The sequence below is a fragment of the Botryllus schlosseri genome, chromosome 13, assembly GCF_051294905.1.
Source record: "Botryllus schlosseri isolate E-star chromosome 13, Bs_hap1, whole genome shotgun sequence".
NCBI classification, from domain to species: Eukaryota; Metazoa; Chordata; class Ascidiacea; order Stolidobranchia; family Styelidae; genus Botryllus; species Botryllus schlosseri.
Window position 1 is genome coordinate 17,013,687 of NC_137248.1, and position 25,717 is coordinate 17,039,403.

General features: G+C 40.5%; 2 protein-coding genes across 2 annotated transcripts in view; one reads left to right on the forward strand and one right to left on the reverse strand.

The window, feature by feature from the left end:
- Window positions 1-14,163, forward strand: part of LOC145453902 (uncharacterized) — a 63,727-nt gene extending 49,564 nt beyond the window's left edge. The window contains exons 31-46 of the mRNA XM_080331869.1: window positions 3,773-3,894; window positions 5,598-5,682; window positions 6,127-6,239; window positions 6,746-6,914; window positions 7,323-7,444; window positions 7,620-7,704; window positions 8,171-8,298; window positions 8,364-8,526; window positions 9,686-9,810; window positions 10,494-10,578; window positions 10,633-10,736; window positions 11,228-11,390; window positions 11,453-11,574; window positions 12,121-12,205; window positions 12,657-12,759; window positions 13,552-14,163. Of these exons, the coding sequence (XP_080187995.1) occupies window positions 3,773-3,894; window positions 5,598-5,682; window positions 6,127-6,239; window positions 6,746-6,914; window positions 7,323-7,444; window positions 7,620-7,704; window positions 8,171-8,298; window positions 8,364-8,526; window positions 9,686-9,810; window positions 10,494-10,578; window positions 10,633-10,736; window positions 11,228-11,390; window positions 11,453-11,574; window positions 12,121-12,205; window positions 12,657-12,759; window positions 13,552-13,799 (2,022 nt within the window). The 3' untranslated portion in view covers window positions 13,800-14,163. The remainder of the gene's footprint in view (window positions 1-3,772; window positions 3,895-5,597; window positions 5,683-6,126; window positions 6,240-6,745; window positions 6,915-7,322; window positions 7,445-7,619; window positions 7,705-8,170; window positions 8,299-8,363; window positions 8,527-9,685; window positions 9,811-10,493; window positions 10,579-10,632; window positions 10,737-11,227; window positions 11,391-11,452; window positions 11,575-12,120; window positions 12,206-12,656; window positions 12,760-13,551) is intronic.
- Window positions 14,164-22,623: 8,460 nt separating this feature from the next.
- Window positions 22,624-23,979, reverse strand: LOC145453910 (uncharacterized). Its single transcript, XM_080331878.1, has 2 exons — window positions 23,189-23,979; window positions 22,624-23,128 (listed from the first exon to the last, which is right to left on the reverse strand). The coding sequence occupies exons 1-2, from the start codon at window positions 23,697-23,699 to the stop codon at window positions 23,019-23,021; spliced, it is 621 nt and encodes a 206-aa protein (XP_080188004.1). The 5' UTR covers window positions 23,700-23,979; the 3' UTR covers window positions 22,624-23,018.
- Window positions 23,980-25,717: the final 1,738 nt, after the last annotated feature.

Genomic DNA, 25,717 nt, shown 5'->3' on the forward strand with positions numbered 1-25,717 from the left:
GACCGGTAAAAGCCGTGAAATCTTAAATGGAAATTTCGACCATTTTTTCAAATGCAGTCTTTACGGTGGCAAATTCCGCCACTTCGGTAGAATGAAATATCGTGTTCCAGGCATGTGTGAAATGAGGGTGATGGTTTTTTCAAGCGTTTACATCTTGATAAAGGCCTGTTATAAAGTTCGAATATTGAAATTGGTAAATATTGAAAAGTCAATATAAGACTGGTTAGCTGAAACTGAAACGCAGATAAAATACAGTAAGATATATTTCCCATGCAGGTTGTAAACGGTACCGCAACGATGTATATCTCACTTAATGAGAGCAAATAATAAGCTTGTGGATGTCGTCTTTACAATGCGAACCCGTGAAAGGTTCTTTGTGAACGAGAACGTGAACCTATGATGTCTCGTGACGTCATATTGCTACATTTGAGTCGAGCATTATATTTATGTACACGATAGCAAGCGACGACTCTGTAGTAAAGATGGTGTGAGCGTGAGGCTCAAGTTCGCGTTCTGTGTGTGAACCTCAAAAATTTAGAGGTTCACGTTCACAAACAAACCTTGGTAGGTTCTGCATTGTAAACCTTTTTCAAATATTACAATTTCACGTCATTACGACATCTTTGGTTGAAATTTATTGCATTTCAACTGCGGGCAACTCTATGTATGGCGATGTCAGCATTAAAAAATCAACGCTAAACGAGCATGCACCCTGACAATCTCAAAATTTTACTCGCTTTGTTGCAATAGTTTGCTCAAAATATCCATCTTTCCGTTTATGAATATTTTGTGACTCTCCGCTGTGAGCTTTACCCGAAATCACACAACATCAAGAGCCAAATATGCTACATGTAGGACTGTAGGTAGCAGTGTTGGGATGACTCGAGTCATGACTTGACTCGAGTCAGACTCGAGTCACTTTTTCGTATGACTTGACTTGACTCGAGTCACTTTGCAAAAATGACTTGACTTGACTTGACTCGGCGCTTCAGAAATGTGGATTGACTCGTGACTCGGAGCAAAATTTACGAGTCAATTTTAAGTCATCAAGTAAACGGTGTCGATTTAATCACCCTATGTTAAGTATGTTCGGATTGTTCGCGATACGCCGGCGTGACTTGTGAGAGCAAACAATCATTCACTGATCCTCCATTGTTACATCACAAATAAATTGACCTCAAACGAGACGATCACAGCTTACGTCGTCGTTGTAGATTAATCTAATAGCGACATATCTTTGTTTCAAAGACGACTCAGTGCTTAGATTGTGCTTTACGCAGGGCTCACCTTTACCAATCCCCTTGATTAGTTTAAATCGAACGAACATACTCCATGCGTATATAATCACACTGATGTGTTATAGATGGACGTAGTGAATTGTACCATAGCGATTCGTTTCAACTTTTTGAGGCTTGTATTCTATCTTCTATTTAGGCTGATAATACCAGACTGTAAAATGTTGCTATGCAATTACTCACGTATTTTATTGGCAGTTCTACGTGTGCGCGACCGATACAGCGCCTTTATGCAAGTATATTTAACTTCATATTCGTTATTTGATTCAAGACAAATGGCCAATTAATCTGTCTTTCACCCAGTTAGCAAAACGTTATGACTCTGCATCATCAATCCTACTTCGAAAATTCAATTTGACTTGAATTGTGACTTGACTCGTGACTTGACTTGACTTGACTCGACTTGACTCGAGTCACCTCCAAAAAACGAGTGACTTGACTTGACTCGAGTCAGCTTGAAAAATCGATTGACTTGACTTGACTCGAGTCAAAATGTGCAATGACTCGAGATGACTCGTGACTCGAAGGTAGTGACTTGATCCCAACACTGGTAGGTAGTCAGCGAATGATGTTCTCACAGCGACAAAAAAGTCCAGAAAAAAAGAGCCAGAAATAGCTTCTAAAAAGGACCGACGAAGAACAAATAACATCGAAAAAGACAGTGACATCGGGCACTTGGCCGAGGTGGTTGCCAGTTCAGGAGACCCCAACTGGTGGATCGTTCGGCATCCGTCTATCTGTTCATTTCATCGCATTGTGTGCCTTGTATATCTCATTTTACATTGTGTGTGTGTGTGTGTGTGTGTGTGTGTGTGTGTGTCTTGGGCAGATGAAAATATAATCTGACGATTGATTTATTGATTGATCGATGCTTATTCAACCAATCAAGGAAATTGATATCGTTGTCTGATGTAAATAATCTAGCGGACGCACGGGGTCAATCTTGATTTCATATGTTTATTGTATCATAAAAAACCAAATTCATGCGACTGGGGTGTTGGCCACTGCTGTATAACTTGTTAATGGGGTAATATCGGTAGTAAGTATAAAAATCTCGTTCTACACTCTGCTCAATATCAACGTAGCAATACTCAGACGCCGAATACATCGTCTGGTCTGGCCTCGACCGTTAATGCGTAACCTTACATTCCCTTGCATTCCCTCCGAGTCAAAATTGTTGGCAAAGCGACGAAAGATATTATTATATCATTTGATTGCCTCAGTCGATACATTTGGCGACGTTTAAAACGTCAGTATGTACTTCAGCATTGTGGTATTATGTGGCCCGAGTCGTCGCTAGGTATCGTGTACATTATTCTATGACTACATTGACTAGGACATCACGTCACTGTAATTTGGGGTTGGAATTGATAATAAGACTTCACGTGACGTCATGAGGTTCACGATTGCTGTTGTACCCTTTGATAGAACTCAATACGATCGGTTCCTAGGCTTTTATTAACATAAAAGTAAGCTAGTGTATCTGAATATAACACGGCAATAAAACAGAGTTAACGCAGGTACAACGAACAGAAACGATGCCGCACCCAACTAGTACATGATGAACTTAATAGTCACGACGTAAAGGCAATCAGAAAACAATCATCATAAACACCATCTAGTTCTAGTGGTCAAAGGTGCTGAATCACCACAATTGCTTTCAGTCAGAACCTTTTAAAAAGGTTCGCGTTCACACGAACCTGAACCTTTCAGAGGTTCACACCATCCCCTAGTCCGCACCATCCCTTATATGTAGTATTATTAAATGTCGTATACGATTACTCAATGTATAAAACATTTGTATAAACTGACGGTTTCATATCATATAGTCCTATAATTTAAATGATATTCATAAGCAAGTAAAATGCACATGTCTATGACACCTTATACAAGAATGCACAACGTCTCAGAGCATATAAGTACACATAGTGCCGGATCAACATCAAAATAGCTGCAGGCTTATATTTGAGAAAGATGTTATGGTATGGGGATAGTCGGACAAGACATAGGTCATCATTTGTCCCGAATAAAACGGAAGATTTGATATTTTGCTGTCTTAATGTTGCATAGGTTTAACTGTGTTGAACCAAAATAAACTTTATTCAAAACTGTGTACTTAAAAAGATAAGTATGGATAAAAAAAAATTGAAACGGGACCGCGTATAGTCTATTTGGCGGTAAAACTAAATGATCAGTAAAATTATATTTTAAAATAAGTTACTATGAACGTCTGTGACAGGCCTATTAGCGACGTGAACTAAGCTTATTTTACTACAAAATTACTTGATTTTAGTACAATGATCAGTGAGTAATCATTTTCATATTGGGAGGCCTGGTCTACCTTGTCTCCATATCGTTCAGGAATATGCTTCACTGGCTGTATCTGTAATAGTTGCTCTACACCCATGATAGGATTCCATTTCTAGTCAATCTGAAGAAGCTACTAAAGAATGCTTGATCAAAATGTTATTTTCCAGATATTTCAGACTGATGAATACGGTTACGCCGGTTACGATCTTGGCGTCCAAGCATCAGCTTATTTTAATTACTCTCAATCCAGCGGAGTGTCAATACATTATACGGCTGCAGACACATTAAGGTAGGCTGTAAGCTTGGATATATAGAATGAGCCTGTGTCAGCGATATTTTAGTGTTGTGGTAACAACGAGGCAATGGCATAGTCTGTTGCCGCAAAATTCAACATGTAGATCATCGGGAGAATATGTTTAATAAGGACTGCTGTAATCGATGTGACTTAATTTCCCCATAGCTACATGCGTTTACTCACGGGGACATATGCAGGCTAATATACGATATTGTTGTTTAGCACTTTGACTAGTCCATGCCCTATGGTTTATTATACGTACCAGTGTTGGGATCAAGTCACTACCTTCGAGTCACGAGTCATTTCGAGTCATTGAACATTTTGACTCGAGTCAAGTCAAGTCAATCAATTTTCAAAGGTGACTCGAGTCAAGTCAAGTCACTCGATTTTTGGAGGTGACTCGAGTCAAGTCGAGTCAAGTCAAGTCAAGTCACGAGTCAAGTCACATTTCAAGTCAAGTTGCCTTTTCGACGTATGTATGAGGCATGATCACGTCATTGCAATTTGCTAACTGTCTGATATACAGATTGAGTAGTCTTTGATTCCGAAACGATGAGCGAATATAGAGTTAAATATGCACGCAAGAAGGCGCTGCTTCGCTCACATATACGTAGAGCTATTGAACTACGTAATTGCATAGCATCAGCTTATAGTTACCAGCCAAAATAGAGAATTGGAATTGACAAGATGCAATACATTACCCATTTACAAATAGATATGATACCATTCGAGCCTGCGCCAATGGTTGAGGACTATGTAAACTATATTCGACTTTAATTCCAATAAAACAATAGGTTTGGTTAAGGTAAGAACAGAGAACAGAAATATACATTTTGCTATTCTATTACTTTACTACTAGAGTTACGTCAACGTAAGCTGTAAGCTTCGATCACTGCGTGTGCGGTCAATTTATTTGTAAGAGAACAATCGAGGCTCAGTAAAACGCACGGTCATTGAATGATTGGTCGCTCTCACGGGTTACGCAAGCGTTTCGCGAACAATCAAGATACAGTGATTTTTATCGACACCGGTTACTTGATGACTTGAAATTGACTCGTGAATTTTGCTCCGAGTCACGAGTCAATCCACATTTCTGATACGCCGAGTCAAGTCAAGTCAAGTCATTTTAGCAAAGTGACTCGAGTCAAGTCAAGTCATGCGAAAAAGGTAACTCGAGTCTGACTCGAGTCAAGTCATGACTCGAGTCATCCCAACACTGATACGTACTATGCGCAACTCGCTCACCTAACGATGTTGCGACAACAGTTGCAAAATCAGTTATTGTTATTGAAATCTAATCAACAACTCTTGGCCTATATACTTCCAGTTTGCCTTTATAGGCCACTTCCAGTAGTAGCTGACCACCAGTCTTTCCAATGCAATACATTAATATTATTATTATGGTAAAATTGATGCTTTCAACTGATGATGGTTATTTGCACCGCGTTTAGTGTATGTTCTATGAAACGATCAAAAAGGCAATAAATACATATACTCTTCTATATGATTGGCGGCACGCTCTCAGTCACTTGGCCTATCTGTATTATACACCAACACCGCATTCGTTACCATCGGCTCAATTGGAATTGCTGTTTCACGTTGGCAAACCTACAGCCTGCGTTGTGCCACGACAGATATTGTGAAAGAATGTGCAATAAACTATAATATATGCAAATTTGTTTCACGGTGTGTTCTAGAACATCACGTGTGCTGCTAATCTGCGCTCCAGGGACCACGACTCACATCTTGAACTTTCTCGGAGAGTTGGTAACCACGGAATACGTAAGACCCTTAAGCTTGAATCGTCGAGTTATATTTCCTATGGGTTGAATAGTACATTCAATTGCATATTGAATTTCTGTACCTCCAAGAAGCTGCTTCATTTACTTTATTAAATCAGCTACTTATTCTAAAAGTAATATTGCAGATAACCAGCTTCTACAATTGAATAGTATATGCATATTTAAATGAATATACCATTCAATTTATAATGAAGTTCTGTACCACCAAGAAGCTCTTCATAACCAGGCAACAATTTTTCTCATCAATGATTTGACTACTGGGTGTACTATGGCTGCCATAGCAATGTTTGCATGAAATGGAATTCCTTCCGAAATATGTCATCAATTGTGCGACCTCATCATCTCGTTGCTGAGACCGATCAATAATTGGAAACGGTTGTATCGACTAAATTCTTGATAACCGTGTGTACGGCTATATTTCCAGGACTTTTCGTTCACGTCTCCGTGCGCATGTTCTGGCGCATGTGACGATAATGGTATTATCGGAGCAACGCAGCCTCCAGGAATCGACGTTTGTGAAATCGTGGATTCCTGCACGTAAGCCAACTTCTTTTTCCCTCCCATTCTGTTTCTTCCACATCAATTATTCCTTTCGAACGGGTCAGATTTGGCATTTTGATCAATTCATTACATACCACTTAAGTATATAGTGCGCATATAAGATGTTCCTGACACCTTCGAACACAGTAGATATAGGTAGAAACCAGTGGTGTATAGGCAGGGGTCCTGAATATACATATGCCCCCTCGAAATTATCGGCTTATTTGTTGTAACATCATATTTATCGACTACGTCTCAATTGATGCGTTAGTCAGTTAGCGGATACATCGTATCATAGTTGAATTTTCAAATCGAACGAATTAATGTCTTAAACATGTCGCGCATTGTTCATCGGCAAACTTAATAGATTTAGGTCTATAGATGTCTGTAGCCCGCATACCGAGGGAGAGAGGTGAATACGGAAGTTGCTGAATTATTCATTGCAGCTTGTAGTTTTAAAGATGCCTTTTACCTGTTCTTCATTCATGATTTTGTGAATTAAGATGTAATATGAAGGATGGTACGGGACAAGTGAATCTACACAGTCTGGGGTTGGAGCCAAGTCTGGGCTACCTTGGTGAATCAGCATTTTCGGTGTACGCTACTGATGGCTGGACTTACAAATACAATCCCTGTAACGGATTTTCGTACTATGTATATTCTGACTTGGCTGTGAGTTTCCTATGATTTCTAGTTTGGACGATATTGATCGGTACATATTTACAGTATTGCTTTATTTGGAATATCAAGGCCCTAAATAAAACGAATATCTTCGTCTGAGGTTGTGAGAACATATCTAGCTTATCAGTATCAATTGCTGCACTCCGTGTGTGGCCACTCCTTTCAGGGAAAAGCGTATGAAAGCAATGAAATGCATAGAAAGCGATTCACAGAACACCTTGTATTCAGCTGATTGTCCATCATCGCATCCAAGTCTTCGCAAGTAATCATATTTCGTTACCCCAAAATCATGTTTTGTGACCCCAATTGGAGCTGCAACGCACGGTTGCAGCCCGAGTCTATAGAATAGAAATTGATCGAGGATTATGAAATTCATTGATCGTTAACACCCTTTCTCAGCTTTTTCAGTCTGACAGCGTCGGATCTTATGGTTTTGACCTCGGAGTCCAAAGCAAAGCCTATTTCACTTATGACGATGCAAAGGGTCTATCCATTCTTTATACAGCCTACGACGGGCTTAGGTATATTATTTATGTTCTTTTACTATTTTAAGAATAATTTCATCTCTCCACGGAATTTAGGCATGATACCCATATATGATAGGCTATATAGGCATGTGATCAATAAAACAAGTATTGTGCATTTTCTGGAAAATCTATTTTTAGATTACAACAAGCGATCTCTGCTATTTTTCAGAACGTCTCGCGTATTACTGGTCTGTCAATCCGAAGTCGATTCAAATGTTTTTGAATTCGTTGGTGAACTTATCATTTTAGAATATGTAAGTCGCGATATTGTTATTTTCGTGCATTTGCGTTCCGATTTTTTGACTCATATTTGTATAGTACTAGTAATTATTTACAATCACTTTTTCCTTGTGTGCTTCGTTTTAGGATTGATCAAATGTCATCTGTGATCTTGAACTGTTATATGTATATCGTCCCATATCTACTCTCTGGATAGCAATCGTTTATTAGGCTACCTCCCTGTATTATTTTAGGGATCCTGCTGTAGAATATTGAATATATTGGATTCGTATTAGAAGTTCGTAGTATATGTTTCCTGTCCCCGAAAGGCATATAAAGACTCAAAAATTACAAAAATAGAAGTTGAATGAGGATGAATTTCTAAAGAATTCACGGACCAGTTTGTCGTAGATAATTATTCTCATAGAATTCAATGTTCAACAAAAAATACGTCAATACCTAAATTCTTATGTTACGAGCTCATCAATTCACGTTCTTCAGGATTTTATATTGACTTCACCGTGCGCTTGTCCGGGACTTTGTGATGACAACGGACTTATTAACCCGTTGCCTACAATGGCACCAGGAGGCGGTGATGATGGCACGTGTGACTACGTGGATTCCTGCACGTAATACGAACAGATGTCAATTCCCAATTATATAGTCATGATTATACATCGACTCTTAACTTCAGGTGTGAGATGTCAGATGGTACAGGACAAATTAACCTGCAATCTCTTTCATTGCAAGACTACTACTTGTACGACTCTGCATTTACGGAGTACGGGGATGACGGATATTATTACAAATATAACCCATGCCAAGGATTTTATTTCCAAGGATACTACGATACAGCGGTAAGATAGTAGCGATGGCTGACCTTTGATCACATCATGAACCAGGGTGGCGAATATAAAATTTAGTGATTGAGGTATACATATTTAGTAGGGGTGTTCAAAAATGACTTTTCTCTCAAATTATACTGCCTACTTGATGAAATTGTTAGGTTACCTAATTGAAGCCTGCACACCAAATTTGGTTCAATTCCAACCTGTAGCCGCATAGCTACAGGAGAAAAAAGTTTTTCATTTATTTCATAAAAATAGTAGAACAAAATTTCAAAATTTTTTGTTCACCTCATGAAATTGTTAGGTTGTGTATAGAAACAATGCTCATCAAATTTGACTTGATTCCAATCAGTAGCAGCGGAGTTCTTGTCGTCGAAAATCTTTAGACGTGAATAAAATAGTATTTACGGTGGGCACACCTATGATAAATAATCAAAGAATTGGCCACCGTAAATACTATTTTATTCAAATCCAAGATTTTTTAACGGCCCTAACTCCGCTTTCACTGGTTGGAATTGACCCACATTTGATGAGCATGGTTTCTATATAGACAACCTCACAATTTTATAGGAAGAACAGAAAATTTCTGCTTTTATTTATTTATTATTACATAATAAATTGTAGCAATGCAGTTATCGGTTGGAAATAAACCAAATTTGGTGTACAGGCTTAAATAAGTTAACCTAACAATTTTATCATGTAGCCAGTACAATTTGGGTAAGAAAGTAATTTTTGAACACCACCAATGTTGAGTGGGTGTTGACAATGAATATAACGTTGTTAGCATCATGCTTAGAAATATGTGCATTACATATAGTCTACAAATATGCCATATGATAACAAAAAAGTACCAGAAATAGGTAATAAGTAGGAAAATTTCCCGTATACCCAATTTAAGATCCAATGAGTAGTTTTCTCACAGACTGAAATAAGATAATATCTTTTTTTTTCAAATATATAAGTTGCCTATATACCTACACCAAGTAAACACCAATAGAATTGAATCATGCTTACAACTGTAAAAATATGGGCGTTAATAAGCTGTATATTGATTCCGTATATATGGAATAAACTAGAATATCCAGTATTTACCTTTAAACAATACGGACACATGATCTGGCTTTAAACACGCGTTATATCATCTGTAACTCACTCTAATGTTCGTCAGATTGCTCAAACTACCGATTTATACGGGTATTATGGTTACGAACTGGGTGTTCAAAGTTCTGCCAAGTTCATGTACGACGAAGCCAGCGGTTTAACAATTTCGTACAAGTCTACTGACCGGTATAGGTGAGAGTTGCTATACATTTTTTGTTTAACTTTCAAATTATCACTTTTCTGACTGCGAATCTGTCCTGTTGAATCATGATCATATCCAATGAAATCCACTCTACCCGTCTTATTCAATATAGCATACATGTATAATGAACAGGAGCTCCAACTACCACGATTACGATCTATTGATGTAGGGATCTGGTATACGGTATTACTTATCCTAGCCAGTTTCAGTCTGGGATCATGAGACGGTTCCTTCAGTACCATCTTCCGTTTATATCGTATCACAAATATTTCAATACCTAGATTGTCACAGTTACGATGTTGAAATTTAGTTACGATAGGCCTGCATATCAATTTATATCAGACCCGCTGATGGAAGCCCGCGATTTCGACCAAATAAAAGAAAATTACTTTCATCGAAACTCCCCTCTAGTAGGCCTACAGCTAGAAATGAAGAAAACCCCATAGTTCCACATTATCGGAACTGTATTTGATGATCGGCGAATACGAAATATTGAAATCATATATTCAAAGTGCGATGGAAATCTCGTTCTAAACTTGCATATCTTTTGTTATTTTGTAATGCCATATGCGTCTTGATTTTGAATACGTTTCAAATCCAAGATTAGCTGGGACTCAGCTTTCCCTGGTATCATGACTAGCTCCTTAATTCGCAATCATTTATTTCATTTCAGATCTTCCCGAGTGCTACTCATTTGCGAACCGAATAGCGACTCGCATAAGTTCCAAGTGATTGGCCAAACAACTTCATCGGAATATGTAAGGCGTAACTAATTTGCAGACTTTGCATACCATATCTTATTTTTTACCCAGGAATTCATGCTCACGTCACCCTGCGCATGCCCAGGTGGTTGCGACGAAGATGGGACAGTAGACCCACCTGGATCGACTCAATGTACCAAACTCGATTCGTGCACGTGCGTATCAGCAACCTGTTAGCATCCATATTCATTCAAATGTTTTAACGATACGCTTCCGACGTACAATTAATCCAACTATATACCCTCGATCATCATACTCGTCATAAAACGGTGCCGATTTTCAGGTATACCTGCATAATGGTAACATAACCATATCTGAACATAGGCATGATTTCCCAAACCCACTGCTACATCTCTTATGGTTAGGCCACAAGATTAGGTCTTGTAAATGTTATGCAGTCCACCATCTTCTAATTTTATCACGCGGGTTGGCGTAGCGCTGCATTGGCTTGAGTATTATCCCAAAACACCCTCCAATCAATACCCATAGTCTCCAAAATAGCCTTTCATATATTCGTGAAAATAATTCTTGTCAAGTTCACGACTGCTCTCCAGACCTCTATGACGCGGCGTTTGCCCTTGGTGATAACTGGAGATCCTTGCATAATCATACAATCATAGGCATCAATGCTACTTTTGCTGATTAGGTGTGAAATGACTGACGGCACCGGTAGAGTGAATCTCAGAAGCATCGGTTTGAAGGGAGAATCGCTGACAGACGCCGCATACACTGCTAACGGCTTGGACGGCTGGTTCTACAAATACAATCCCTGTACAGAATTCAGCCTGCTGTATTATGTGGATCTTGCGGTAAAATAGATCAATATACCGTAAATGTGACTACCGCATACCTCAGTGTGATGCATCCTTAGGTTGGTCAAGTGAATTCATTTGAAACTGCGGGGCATGATTTGGGCGTTCAGAGGACTGCAGATTTCAAATATTCAAATGTTGACGGGCTAAGTATACACTATGATTCCGGAGACAATATAAGGTATATTATGTTAGGTATTATTTTCGAGTTTGTTATTCCAGCGTACTGAGGATAGTAGTAGGTATCGACAGTGAGCAGGCGATCGAGATGTACTTAACATTTTTTTTCTTATATACATGACATTAGGCAAACTAGAAAATACCTAGCTTGAACATATGGTATTGATTCCGTAAAGGCTGGTCAGAAGTCACAATTTTCCAAATACCGGCGATTCGATGATTTGGAAAAATGTCTGTTTTTGATCCACAATAGAATAATACTTGAATTTCTAAAAATTCTTACCTAGGGTGAGTAGATGGATGCCATTTTATGAATAAGTAAAAATGAATTGAACATCAAGTAATGCATCAGATATCGACTCTTTTACTTCCCATCCTATACTAAGCTTAGTCCACTCTGTACAAAATATAGCCTATATAAATCGCTTGTTTTCTGCTGTCACGTACATTGCAATCACAATATTTGGTTACAATATGCTCATTGTTCATTCATTATATATATATATGTTGAAATGGTATAATTGTATTTTCATTTATCGTACCGCAGGTCTTCAAAGGTTTTGCTTATTTGCGACCCATACGCAATGGAAGCACAATTTGAATTTATTGGTGAATTGGTGACGCTCGAATACGTAAGTGTTTCCTATGATACATTGTCAAATCAAACAATGCCAACCGGCTAAAAATAAAAGAATATATAGCTATGAGTATTCCTACCAACTGTCTGGGCAGTTTTTGTTGGAGATGACCGTATTATTGAAAAAAAAACTATGTCATATAAAAGTTTGTACATGTATAGGAGTACATCCTGGCTGATTCAAATATCCGAATCGAGTACTTTGAATTGTGTCGAGTATTTGTTTACCCGTCACTATCACTTCATACATGCTAAGTAAGAGGTTATTGACTTGAAACGTTCAAATATGATTCTTTTATGAGACCACAATAAAAATATTGGTAGGAAACTTCCTCAAATCATTTTGTGTTTCTTCGCCAATAGTAAAATCTCGCTTTCTGACAGCGCGTGACTTATCATGTTTGCACATTCATCTTTGCTGTATCTCATTCATTACTAATTTCAAGGACTTCATCTTAAAGACCGTGTGCGCCTGTCCTGGTGGATGTTCTGATTTCGGGCCGGTGAACCCAATCATTACGCAGTCCCCGCAAGGGAATGGGGGAGTAGGTAAGATCCGAAAAGTATATGAATAGTAATATAATTTAAAATGTGGCATTTGCTGTATGGATGGTAATTTACAATTCAATGTTGCGTTAGCATATTCGAACGACAAATATTTTTCACCGGGCTTGAGTGTATAGCTTCCAATTAGCTGATGTCACGGGGTGGGGGTGATTGGCTGTTAGGGTTGACAGTTATGGCTGGTGTCAATTTTTTATTAATATTAGTGTTGTTATTATCGCAGCGTATACTCATATTCGACTCGAAATTTTGTGACAGGCTCTTATCTGGGGCGGGGAACCAAATCCGAAACATAAACAAAATTTATAAATAATATAGGTATGCAGTGCAGAGCAGCGAAAGCTTCGGTGTGAATGAATTTGCCAATATGAGTGCATTGTTTGTTACCATAAATAGGTTTTGTACCTCCAGAACCCTATTTAATATTATTATCATTATTAGCACCATAAAGTGTCTGGCACTCTTGCATATTCGGGTAACAGAAAGTTACGTATCGGATACCAAATGTTTCTTACTGTTTAAAGTAGGTCATCTTCCTGTGAGCCATACTACTAAAATGATGAACATCTGAAAACATCTCTTGGCAACCCTGGAACAACGCTGATTATTTGATGCGTGACGTATTTTGTGCGATTATAAGGCGTTTGGGCTAGTACAAACCAAGATAAATGTCGGGTAATGACTTTGGGGCGATGTGCCAGTTATCCTCACTTACACTCTCAGGCAGATTTTCAGTTGTAATAAGCTAATTATACTTATTTACAATTCTATCCAAAGGTGACTTGCCAGACACCGTACACGTCTACGTGAATCAAAGCGGCGACCACGACCCTTCCTACTATTTCTGGCCGGACGTGGGAGGTTCAACCATTGCCCTGATCTTCCACGATATCTTTCTCATACTTTTCGTAGCCGCTCTAATTTATCTAGCCAAAAACGTGCCATTTTGTCGGAAAAAGGCCACGCAAGCAAAAAGGACGTTCGTAACTGTAAAAGGCACTGTGAGCGGTGAAGTTGCGGTGTAATATTTAGCTTGATTTGAGGAGTTTTTGTTTTATTTTCCATTTATATTTTGAAACCACAATATGAAGGCGTTGTTTGCTATGGCCTTCTTTATTCATATGCGTGCAATGTGATTTGTGCGGCGACGAATACTTGAAAACACTTTCACCCCGTATGTGACATTACAAATTGAAAACTGATACGCTCGGGTGTGTGATTTAAATTAGACGTTTGGCTTGAGTTTGCATGCAAAGATATATATGGTTACAGCAGCCTAACTCAGCACAAGCTAACACGGCTCACTTATTGTAACAAAGGACGACGTATAGATTATTCCTTTGACTGTTTTTCAATAAAGCTATGTGGCACACGTTCCATTGTGGAGAACCACTGTTCTGATGCTAACCGATCTCGGGCATAATACAAACAATTAGACTGATCGAAGGAAAACACAGCCGCAAACCACCAATGGATTGCGGGCTCGATTCCGACCGAGGTCGACTCCAATGGAGGTTTATTTAGGCTCCTTCTCACCACACGATCTGCGTAAGCGGTGTTTTATTAAACCCTAGAAGTGAGCCGTCCCTCAAGTCGGTAAATACGTATGCAAAAATATAAGAATATCGACCTGGTATAAAACGACCAGTGTAGTCGAATCACCATAAACCTCCAAAACAAACAAACAAACTGATCGAAGGCGGAGGACATAAGAGAAATTCTCATGACGTAGTGGTTACACACTTGAAATACTAGTTGCAGCAGTAGTTCTAATTGGCAGTTTTATTATTTCTATCCGCTCATGACCGATAGTGTACAATGTGACACACAAGACCAAATGCGATGTCATGGATGGATAAGAGGAGGCTGAGACAAAGAAGTGCGATATCTGTAATATGTCATCTACCTTAGCCTAATGTCCAATGAAAAACTGTTTGTTCCTAATATCTTAGGTTAGGTTATCTTATAGACCAGTGATTCTCAACCTTTTTCAACTCGTGGACCGGAAAAATTTCAAAAATTATTTGACGGACCAGTGGACTTCGGAAAATTGAAATTCACCAAAATGTAAAGTATTCCACAGTTTTCTTGCAGGTAGGCCTATATGACGATAGAGAGTGATCTTTTCGGGTTTTGATCGTCATTACTTTTGTTCAAGAAGGCATCCATGTGATTTGACTGTAGTGAGTCTGCTGAGTCTAGGTAAAATTGCCTGGCCCAGAGAAAAGTTCTACCGCCGAGAGTCTTTTACTGTCTTTCGTGCCGAAGGCCGTGGATTTAACCTAGCACGTCAACTCCAATATTATTCTTCTCTTCCCCAATATCGAGAGAAGCAAAGTTTCGGAGTCTAACCATGCACCTTAAGGTGCTACCTTGCTCATTGCCCACTGCCACCAGACGTGGGCTACTCCGGTAACTGCGAATACAATGTGCCGCGCGAAAACCCCTGACAAAAGCTATACCTGGCCATCCACAATCTCATGGCCGACGAAAGCACTTCGTCAGACAACCCCCAAAACCCGTTGGTCTTGGCCATTCGCAGGGAATGAAGCACCCACAGGGTGATGAATCAAAACATATGCCAGACCTCACAGTTGGATGGACGTTTTCAGCAGCAGACCTACTTGTGAGAACATTCATTCTACTTAGTGTAGGCAAAGAGTTTATGTAACCACATCGTGTCAAGCACGAAAATTTTTCATAATTCATCACTGAATCGGTGAATAATATTGATAATTGCTTGAATATTCTTTCCTTCCAGAATCATCAGATTTTTTCGGAGAGCTGAGTGAGGTGTCGTCTTGGAAAATTTAGGGCTCGTCGTTAATAATTACACAATTATACGGGTGGGCTGGTTGGAGTAATATCGTAGCATGCCATTATTTGGCGTCTGTTATGGTTAATATAGATATTGAAACACTTGGGCGTACTAAACTAACAGACGCTCACGATTCCAAACTGGCATTTCTTCACTGGCAAATAATTTTTTTTTGTGATATGGCATTTCTCCTGTGGGGTATAGATTGCCAGGACAGCGAGATACGTTACCAGCAATTTAGGCACCTATGGATAATCAAACATATATATATCGAAATATTCGATCAACAAAGGGCCAAAATGGTCTTTTCGGTCAGGGTTTTCTCGCTGTCTAATTTTTTGGCACACTTTTCGTAGGCCCATGTTAGCCTAAACTTCATTATGTGTTGGTTCGTCGTGGCGCGGTAATGGCGAACGCCGAAATGACCAAGTCTTCATATCATGCATATTTCTTGGGGAAAGGGCATAAAATAATCTAGTGATTCGCTAAATCGCGAAAGGCGCGAAGAAAAATTGAAAAAAGCTGGATGAAGTTTCCAAAAATATTCCTATATATGTTCATTCACGAAATAATGTTGGGCCTATTCAAGTTCGGTCTCACTCCAATTGTGGGTTTGGGGTGCGGCAGTTACGGTTCTGTACAAACTGAATGCATCGAATACGAGTGATCGCGCAAATTGCGCGGTTTAGCGAGTCAGCTTTTACTTGTCGCTCGCATATCGCCAAATGATACGGCTTGAACTTAAAGGGGCACTGCACTCAAAAAATGATGTGGTCTCAAATTGAAGAGCAGAACGAAAAAAGAATTTTGGCCGCAGCCGTTTTCTTCAGAACGCCACCGTAATGGAGCTGCAATTTATTGAAATTTCCAGAGTTGCAGCAGTCGCGGCTCCGGATAATCTCTTAACCCGTTACATGGCACGATGACTTCATCGTCGCACTTGCTCGACGCGATTACGCAGAGGACGAACTTTAGATAGTTGTCAGTCGATGTTATGAATGACTCATGTCTTGCACACCAAGGCGGCGCTCAACGTACGGTGTTAGGTCAGGAGTATTTGTGTCTGGAGCTTGTCACGACTCTATAGTATTTGCCAGTTGAATGATACTGAGATGCCGTTACAGTTGTATATTGATGCAGATACAGCTGTCATTTTCAAGATGTATTATTGACTGCACAGTGCACAACCTTTGGAGTAGTGGTCTTGCGGAAGATACAGACACATGATATTTGTTAGACATAGTTGCTTCAGAACATCGGCTGACAACTATCTGAAGCTCGTCCTCTGCGTGACTGCGTAATCGCGTCGAGCAAGTGCGACGATGAAGTCATCGTGCCATGTAACGGGTTAAGAGATTATCCGGAGCCGCGACTGCTGCAACTCTGGAAATTTCAATAAATTGCAGCTCCATTACGGTGGCGTTCTGAAGAAAACGGCTGCGGCCAAAATTTTTTTTTCGTTCTGCTCTTCAATTTGAGACCACATCATTTTTTGAGTGCAGTGCCCCTTTAAAGTCAAATCGACCATGTTATCTCAGCAATTCCTGAATCAGTGCAAAATTTGATGTTTTACTTATTTTATCGATTAACAAGCCTTCGATTTATTGCATATTGCAATTAAGGTATAAAATTGTAACCCAGTCAACAAAAGTGTGTATATTCAATGCCGTTTTGACACTACAGTGAGGTGGCACCTTTGATGTACAAAAACTGATCGCTCTTTTCCATCGGTCTGCCAGAGAGATTGGTGTCAGCTTAAGCCATGCCACAAACCATGCACACTGGCCCCAGCAGTGCCCACAAGCGGCAACTACAGCTCTTGTGTGTTCTGTGCGAAGTCTCGAAATGGATACACATTGCACAGCTCCTGATAGATCGCAAAATGAATATTTCGATGGGTATACATGGTTTTGTCAATGACCAAGGTGACGTCTTATATGCAAACACTTTTCTATTAACGAACCAATATCATATTTCAATGCTGAAAACGCTTAATCTGGGGACCCAGTTAAAGGCGCTATTTCCGGTTACCGATCCAAATTTCTGGAGTTCTAGCTGTAGCCTACTATGCTACACATGTGGAATACCTCCTGATATAGTCGATGAAAAGAGATTCACAATAGTTTTTCGACAGCTTTATTTCCGCGTCCTCACGTCAGCCCGTTCAGACTCGAAGAGAGCTTGGGTCCACCAAGCGTCCATTCAACGGAGTCGGTGCTAGACACTTGGCGGCCCTAGAAATAACAGTACCATCATGATAGTATAACTATAGAAATTAAACATGGAACGGCAACGACCGATTTCGCAGCTTCGTTCCGCTTCGCCGAGGCGGGAGTGGGGAATTGTTTTGCGTAAGCGACTGTAGGATTTCTGGCAATCCAAAAGCTATCTTACCGAGCGCAGAAATGATTGAATCTGGTCTTGATCGAAACCTACTGTTGCACCGATTATGAAAATATAAATTAAAATAATGATCAGGAACTGATCTACCTAGCATCCGCCCTCCTATCTGAAATATCGGCATTGTTCGAACAATCGGAGATTCGCAACGGGTCATTGTTATGGCCATTGTGTTGCAGTTACCCGATTGTTCTGAACAATACCGATATTTCAGACTTGGAGGACAGATTCTAGGTGGATCAGTGCCTGATCGATATTTAAATTTATATTTTCGGAATTGGTGCAACAGTAGCTTTCGATCAAGACCAGATTCAGTATTTTCTGCGCTCGAGAAGATAGCTTTCGGGTTGCCAGAAATCCTACAGTCACTTACGCAAAACAATCTCCACTCCAGCCTCAGCGGACCGGAACGAAGCTGCAAAATCGGTCGTTGCCGTTCCATGTTTAATTTCTATAGTATACCTATAGAGTATGATTGGAGTGACGACTCGATTGTTCTCCCATTGTTAGCCGGCAGAATGGTCACGTTCAGATGGATCCACCCAAAACAGAATAGCTCAGTGCTTGTTTCAATGTCGTTCAAGGCGATTCGTCGTGTATTTCTTGTAGTTGCGTCGGAATTAGTTAGACAGTTCAACATTTAAGTAGCGGTGGCGAGTCGTTATGACTAGTGAATAATACTGTGTAGCCTATGTTACATTTCTCACGAGATTGGTGTGATATTGTGGCTTTGATCCTTTGTAGAATTTGCCACGTATATGAATATAATGACAGAAGGTATATAGAATATCTGGTTCGTGTGCATTGGCTATATTGTGAGATGAACTCATGGAAAGAAAGACTGAAGAATACTACAAAGTGAACAAGTGGAAAGATCTTGAACTATACCGATATGCAATTCACAATATCGTTGATTGAAAATATGTCCTATATTAACTGCAGAAACTCGAGTATGAATATAACAAATAATATTGCAACTGTCTTGTAGTCTTATATAATGCCTGTCCGATAACCGCAGAAACTTGAGTATGACTAGCAGGACCGTAACTGCCGCACCCCAAACCCCAAACCCAAATTGTATGCCCGTAAAGAAATACCAATTTGAAATCGCGTGCGTCGTTAGTCTAGTACATTTGGGCGATTCTGTATTTTTTGATATAACAAACATGAGATCACGAAATGACATCATGAAACGAAGTCATACAAACGGGGCCGCCCGCCCAATATGTTTAATTATTATTTACGGACCCTACAGTTTCCAAGCCACCTCATTCAGCTCTACCGGTAAATCTGACAACGTGAACAGAGAGAACAAGAAATTGATAGCAATATATTTGCAATTCCCAATATTATTGACTGATTTTATCATGAATTATCGAATATTTTCGCGCTTCGCGCTGGCTCACTACACTGTGGTCCTTATTTCGTGACAAAAGCGAACAACGTGATGGGGGGGGGGGGGTTATCACCCTATGGGAGCCCAAGACCCAAGTTTTATTGGGGGGGGGCTGGCCAAGTGCTGTTTCGTTCGTGCGAACGGGTATACATCATCATTGGTTTATTAGCAATTTTATCAGTTCAATACACCACAAAATGCGATACAATGAAAAGACAGGAAGATGTCGAAGCGACAAGGAGTAGTCTATGGAATCTGACACCCACCTTGGCCTAGGCGATGTAAAGAGGAGGCATGCACACTGAATGAAAGTAAAGAAGATAGTATAGAAAAAGAATGTGACAAGAAATAGGGCGGCATGTCATGGGAAGCGAGATCGATAGGTCAGTCGTGGTCCGGTAATCCTGAGGATGGACTGTATTTATTTAGTAGTAATTGCTTGTATTTCGACTTGAATGTGGACATGCTCGTCGACTGTCGGATGGCCGGCGGGATGCTGTTCCACACATCAGGTCCGGCATATTTGATGGAGCGATGATCTTTTCGGTCGATCATATGATATTTGGACGACGTGGACGCACGTGTGTTGTACTTGTGCGCTTTTGATTCAGAGGTAAAGAAGTCATTTAAATATTCGGGGCAACGACCGCAGTGAAACTGATACATAAACTTGGCGATTTCTAGTTTCCGCATATCTTCTATGTTTAGGACGCCGAATCTCTTCAGCAGCGACTTATTGGATGTGCAGCCAGGCCCCTTTGGAGCCCTAGCTATGATTCGGAGTACTTTATGCTGTAGTTTCTGAAGTGGCTTGAGTGCAGTTTTACTGGCAGCCCCCCAACAGAGGATGCCATAATGTAACTTCGATTGGATTAAGGATTTAAAGAGTATCAGAAGAACCCCTGCTGGCATGAAGCGCCCAAGGCTGTAGAACAGGCTGCACTTCGGTGATAATTTAGTTTCTAGGGACTGAATATGACTCTTCCAGGACATGTTCGAGTCCAGTAAAACTCCGAGATATTTGGCATTATCTGTGTTGGAAACGGGCTGACCAGCGATATTAACGATTAGGTTATTTTTTTTGAATTTACTGTCAGCAATTGCGATTTCGAGGCGTTTATGCAAAGGTTGTTCTGGGCCGTCCACTCATGGACTTTGGGCATTTGGTCACCAGTCAGGGCATCTAGCTCTGCCGTCGAAGATGCGGAAGAGAGGAGGTGAGTATCATCAGCGAACAGTGTGGTGTTCAATGAGGAGGTTTCAAAAATGTCGTTGACATATAAGGTGAAAAGGACCGGTCCAAGTACTGAGCCCTGGGGCACACCACAGGTCACCGGGTGAGGAGAGGACAAGGTGTCTGAGATCGCAACCATTTGTTGGCGTCCAGTGAGGTAACTTTTCATGAGCTCAAGTTGTGGGCCCCGAAGTCCGTAACGCGCCAATTTCGAGATGAGAATTTTATGATCTACGCAGTCAAACGCTTTTTTTAGGTCGAGAAAAATGCTACATCCCACATTTCGCTTCTCTGAGATATCATAGTACTGTTCGGCCACTGTTAGGAGGGCATGAGCGGTTTGGTGTTTGTTTCGGAAGCTAAATTGTTGAGGGGAAATGACAGACATTTTGGCGAGGAATGAGGACAGGCGGGAGAGGAGCAACTTTTCGAATACAATCCCGATGCATGGGAGAACGGATATCGGACGGTAGTTGGTGACATTAGTTCTATCCCCAGCTTTGTGTACAGGGACTACTCTGGCTTTTTTAGATAGCTTGGGTAGACTCCATTTTCTATCATGAAGTTGGAAAAATGGGCCATATATTGACCGATATGCAGGCTTATCATTTTTAAAAACCATGATGGGATTTGGTCATAGCCGTCGGCCTTGTGCGATTTCAGTTTGTGGATTGCTACTTCTACTTCGTATTTGGTCGTAGGTTCAAGCACAATTGACTGGGATATCGATCTAACCTCTGACCTGGCCGACACAGGTTTTGTAATAGAAGAAGCAATATTTGGGCCTACGTTACAAAAATATTCATTGAAGTGATTCGCGATGGCCGCCGGGTCTGAAAGTTTGTTTCCGGTATCCGAATTCACAATTTCCGAAACAGACTTATGGCCTTTTTTTCGATGAAGGAGAGAGTTAAGTCCTGACCATGTTTTTCGAGTGTCCTTTATGTGTCTGTTGGAAAATCTCTCATTGTACTTTGCTTTTGCCTTGGAAATGAGATGCACGGTGCGATTCCTGAGACGTCGAAATCTTTCTCGTTCATGTTCTGGGCAGTTCTTGGTGTCTATTCGGTTATGCCACCGGTTACGTTTACGGATAAGTTGAATCAGCTTTGTGGTCATCCACGGATTTCGCTTCAATTTTCTTTGACTTCTCGAAAGGCGCTGTAGAGGTGCAAATTGTTCCAGCAGTGATTTGATAGCAGACATAAACTCTACAATTTTTTCGTCAAAGTTGTTTACCGAGATGTGGGGGATGGCTGATGTTTTAAATTGATTGAGTGCGGCATCATCGAGCGCTTCTTCGTCCACTAACTCTCGTCGTCTGCAGAGGTGATATGTTTCGGGGGGTGTCCTTTGTTGTTCTTGTGATAGAAAACCAATATAGTTGTGGTCACCGAAGATGTTCAATTATTATTGAGGGGTCCTACCATTTCAAACACACCTCACTCAGGTCTACCGTTAAATCTGATTACGTGGGCAGAGAGAGGATAAAAATTGATAATAATATATATTCAATTCCCGATCATATTGACCGATTAAATCATGAATTTTGAATTTTTCTGCGCTTCGCGCGTGTGGACGTCCAAAGCTGCCCCACTAAACGGACGGTGAACACAGATTATGAGTAGTGGTACACAGCGTATAGCCAATGGGGGGTCTGGGGGGCGAAGTCCCCTAAAAGTTCGGTTTATCACCCTATGAAGGGCCCATGACCAACGTTTTGGGGGGTGGGGGGCTGACGAAGTGCTGTTACGCCCCTGATGACTAGAACAAGAGCCGTGTGTAATGTTAATGTACTGCTTGAGCTCGACTTACAATAGCCAGAGCTTACTCCTTGAAAGTGTGCAATATCGCACTTGAAGGGAACTCGTTGTCATTGCGAAGAACACAGGAAGACGTCTGCCGGTCGACATTAGTAGTAAGCCAATGCACCACGTCAGGGTTTCGACCAACGCATTGGTTTCCTTTTTTTTAGGTAGGGAACCTCAATGTGGATAGGCAGCATTTTCCACAGAGAGAAAAAACTACCATTCTATAAGAGCATATTGTTCATTTTTTTTTCAAGCCATCTCGCAAACTTTTGGAAAATTTGGAGGACTTTTTTTGCTTCTCATGCAATGCAAACTTTGCAAAATTGTGAGACAAGATGTTATTCAAGTGTCTCATTGCCTTGTCCATGACATCCTCAACCTCATTTAGGTCTGAGCCAGATTGAAGTGACACAGTATGAATTAATTTGTTAAAGAATGGATCACAGTGAATTGCGTCAAGTACCCTGAAAAAATTGATCTTTTTCAGGGGTTTTGCCATTTACTGTGGATAACATAAAAGCGGAGAACCATGCCATGAAACTGTTCAGACGGGCTCTTCAATCCACCGACTTTCTTCTGCATCACTTAAATGAGGTTTCCCGATGGCGCTGCAGTTGTTAGGCATGTGGCAATTGCTTCGTTACCTTGCTTAGAAATGGCTCCCAAAAGCACTCCACCAATATATTCAAGTATGTCTAAAAACATGTCAAAGTTTTTCCGTGGAAAGGCATAAGTATCAAAGGCTATTTACTTACCAGATTCCTTGCTGTTGACTCCTCCAATCTCTGTGATTGGATCCTGTTCTTTACCGCACACGAGAGAATCAAACATTTTCAAAAGTAATGCTGAAGCTGGCAATTGCGGCAAACCCAGCAACTTGTTAGCTTGGTGACAAATATTAGAATAATGTTGATAAAATCCGTCAACACCAAGTTTGCAATATTCAGAATGGAGTTGTTTCACCAATGGAACAGCTTTGGTCACGTCTAGTTCCTCGAATGATGGGGCGCAGTCAAAGTGTTTTTTGGTATTTACACAAGCCCTCTTCAAAACAGCAATTACAGCATCCTCAGATATATCCCAAGTACTGGTGGGAACTTTATGATTTTTGTAATGTTTTTTCAGAGCTTTCACAGTCGGAAAGGATGCTTCGCATTCCTCACAAATCACACCTTTCCAGTTATCGAGTCCTTCGAAACATTCTTCAATTTCCATTTCAGTGAATCCCTCCCAGTCATCCCAAAGTGATGCAGCTGAATCAGTCATGATACCGTTTTCTATCCGTTACGAAATATGATCTAAATCTGGCGAAAAATATAACAGAGGCTACACAGTATTATTCACTAGTCATAGCGACTCGCCACCGCTACCTAAATGTTGAACTGTCTAACTAATTCCGACGCAACTACAAGAAATACACGAAGAATCGCCTTGAACGCCATTGAAACAAGCACTGAGCTATCCTGTTTTGGGTGGATCCATCTGACCGTGACCATTCTGCCGGCTAACAATGGGAGAACAATCGAGTCGTCACTTCAGTCATACTCTATAGCAGGGGTGGGCAATTATTTTTCTCCGCGGGCCAAATGAGGAGCAGAAATATGTTGGCGGGCCGAGTAAGAAATTTTAGAATATCCACCGTATTGATTTTATTTCTAAATTGGAAGCAGCGTATTACACGAATTGGTGCTCAGTGGATGTGTTGATATTGAGGAATGACAAAGTGGTGGTTAATTACCCAAATAAATATGTATTTGTCGTCATATTTTGAAACAATGTTAAACATGATACATTTTGAACTCTCTTTAAACCCCCATCCGCGTTTTTCTATCAATACCAGCCCCCATTGAGATGCACAATGCACGAGATGCCTTGTATACGGCCTAATCGCGCGAAGCGCGGAATTTTTTCATGATTCATGATTCATCGGTCGATAATATGGATAATTGCAAATACATTGCCATGTTTTTTAACCTCTCTCAGCCCACGTAATGGCCTACTCAGTTTTACCGCTAGAGCTGAGTGTGGTACTGTCTTGGAAATATCTGGGAGGGCCCGTTTTTATAATTACTTCGCTACATGTTGTTATTTCGTGACCTCCTGTCTGCTATGTGAAAAGATATAGAAATCGCCGAAGCGTACCAAACTAAAAAGACGACCCGGATTCCCGATTGGTATTTCTTCACTGGCAAATATTGCCTATGGACAATTGGACTTTGCGGTTTTCGGTCAACATAAGGGTAGTCCTTGTCGGCCAAGGTTTTCTCGCTGTCGAGCTTTGTTCCCTTTACTTAGTTAATTTGATCAATTGAATAGTATATTCATATTGAAATGAACCCGAATATTTTCGGCTGACACTCGTCAGGGGTAATCGTCAGCAACTAGTAGAGAATTCAAAAGAACAGCGTATATCAACAATCGTAACACAAAATATGACGTCACCAACGTTGATTTAACGGCATAACTTGCTACATTGACTTTAGTTTTAATTTGGATTAGGCATGTGAGGTACGTATAGGCTGCGTAATAACGGTATGTTAATGTAGTAGTAAACGAATTTCCGGTCCAGTTTACACATCGTATGGTTTTAGTCCACGCAGCAACACTAAAAATTAGGTTTCATATTTTAAATTTCAAGAAGCCTTTCGCGGGCCGCACAGAATCGCTCGGCGGGCCGCATTTGGCCCGCGGGCCGCACTTTGCCCAGGCCTGCTCTATAGTATAACCATAGCAATTTACAACGTAGCTGGCATGGAGACTCGATCGGGTAACTTGTGGTTTGCAGCTCCCCCTAGTGGGTAGGTAACCAAATATGACGATGCCGTTGCTGTAGTGCGGATTGTGCTGGTTTTTGCTGTAAATTGAACTCATTTGGAGTTCGGATAATTCTTGGATATGGTATTCAATGAAGAGTAATTGCTAAGAATTTTAGACAACGGTAGTATCTCCCTCACGGAAAGTATTTTCTATCGCTTCGTAGAACGTCTATGCAGTGATATTGGGATATTTCCAGCAGACATTTCAAGTAAAGTTTGACATCCAGTTCTCCGCGGTGAATTTAGTCTGATACGAATATTACGCTTAGAAAATCTTGGCATGGATTTATATATTCCTGGATTGACGATAAACTCACTGCACATCAAGAGCCTGCTGTTTTGAAAGTTTCCAGGGGCAAAAACAGCGTTCACCGTGCAGGGCTGTGGGCTATGGTTTTGGTGTCCCGGAGACACTAAAATTTCAGAAATCAAGAACATTTCGGCGACCAGTATTATCTACCTGTGCTT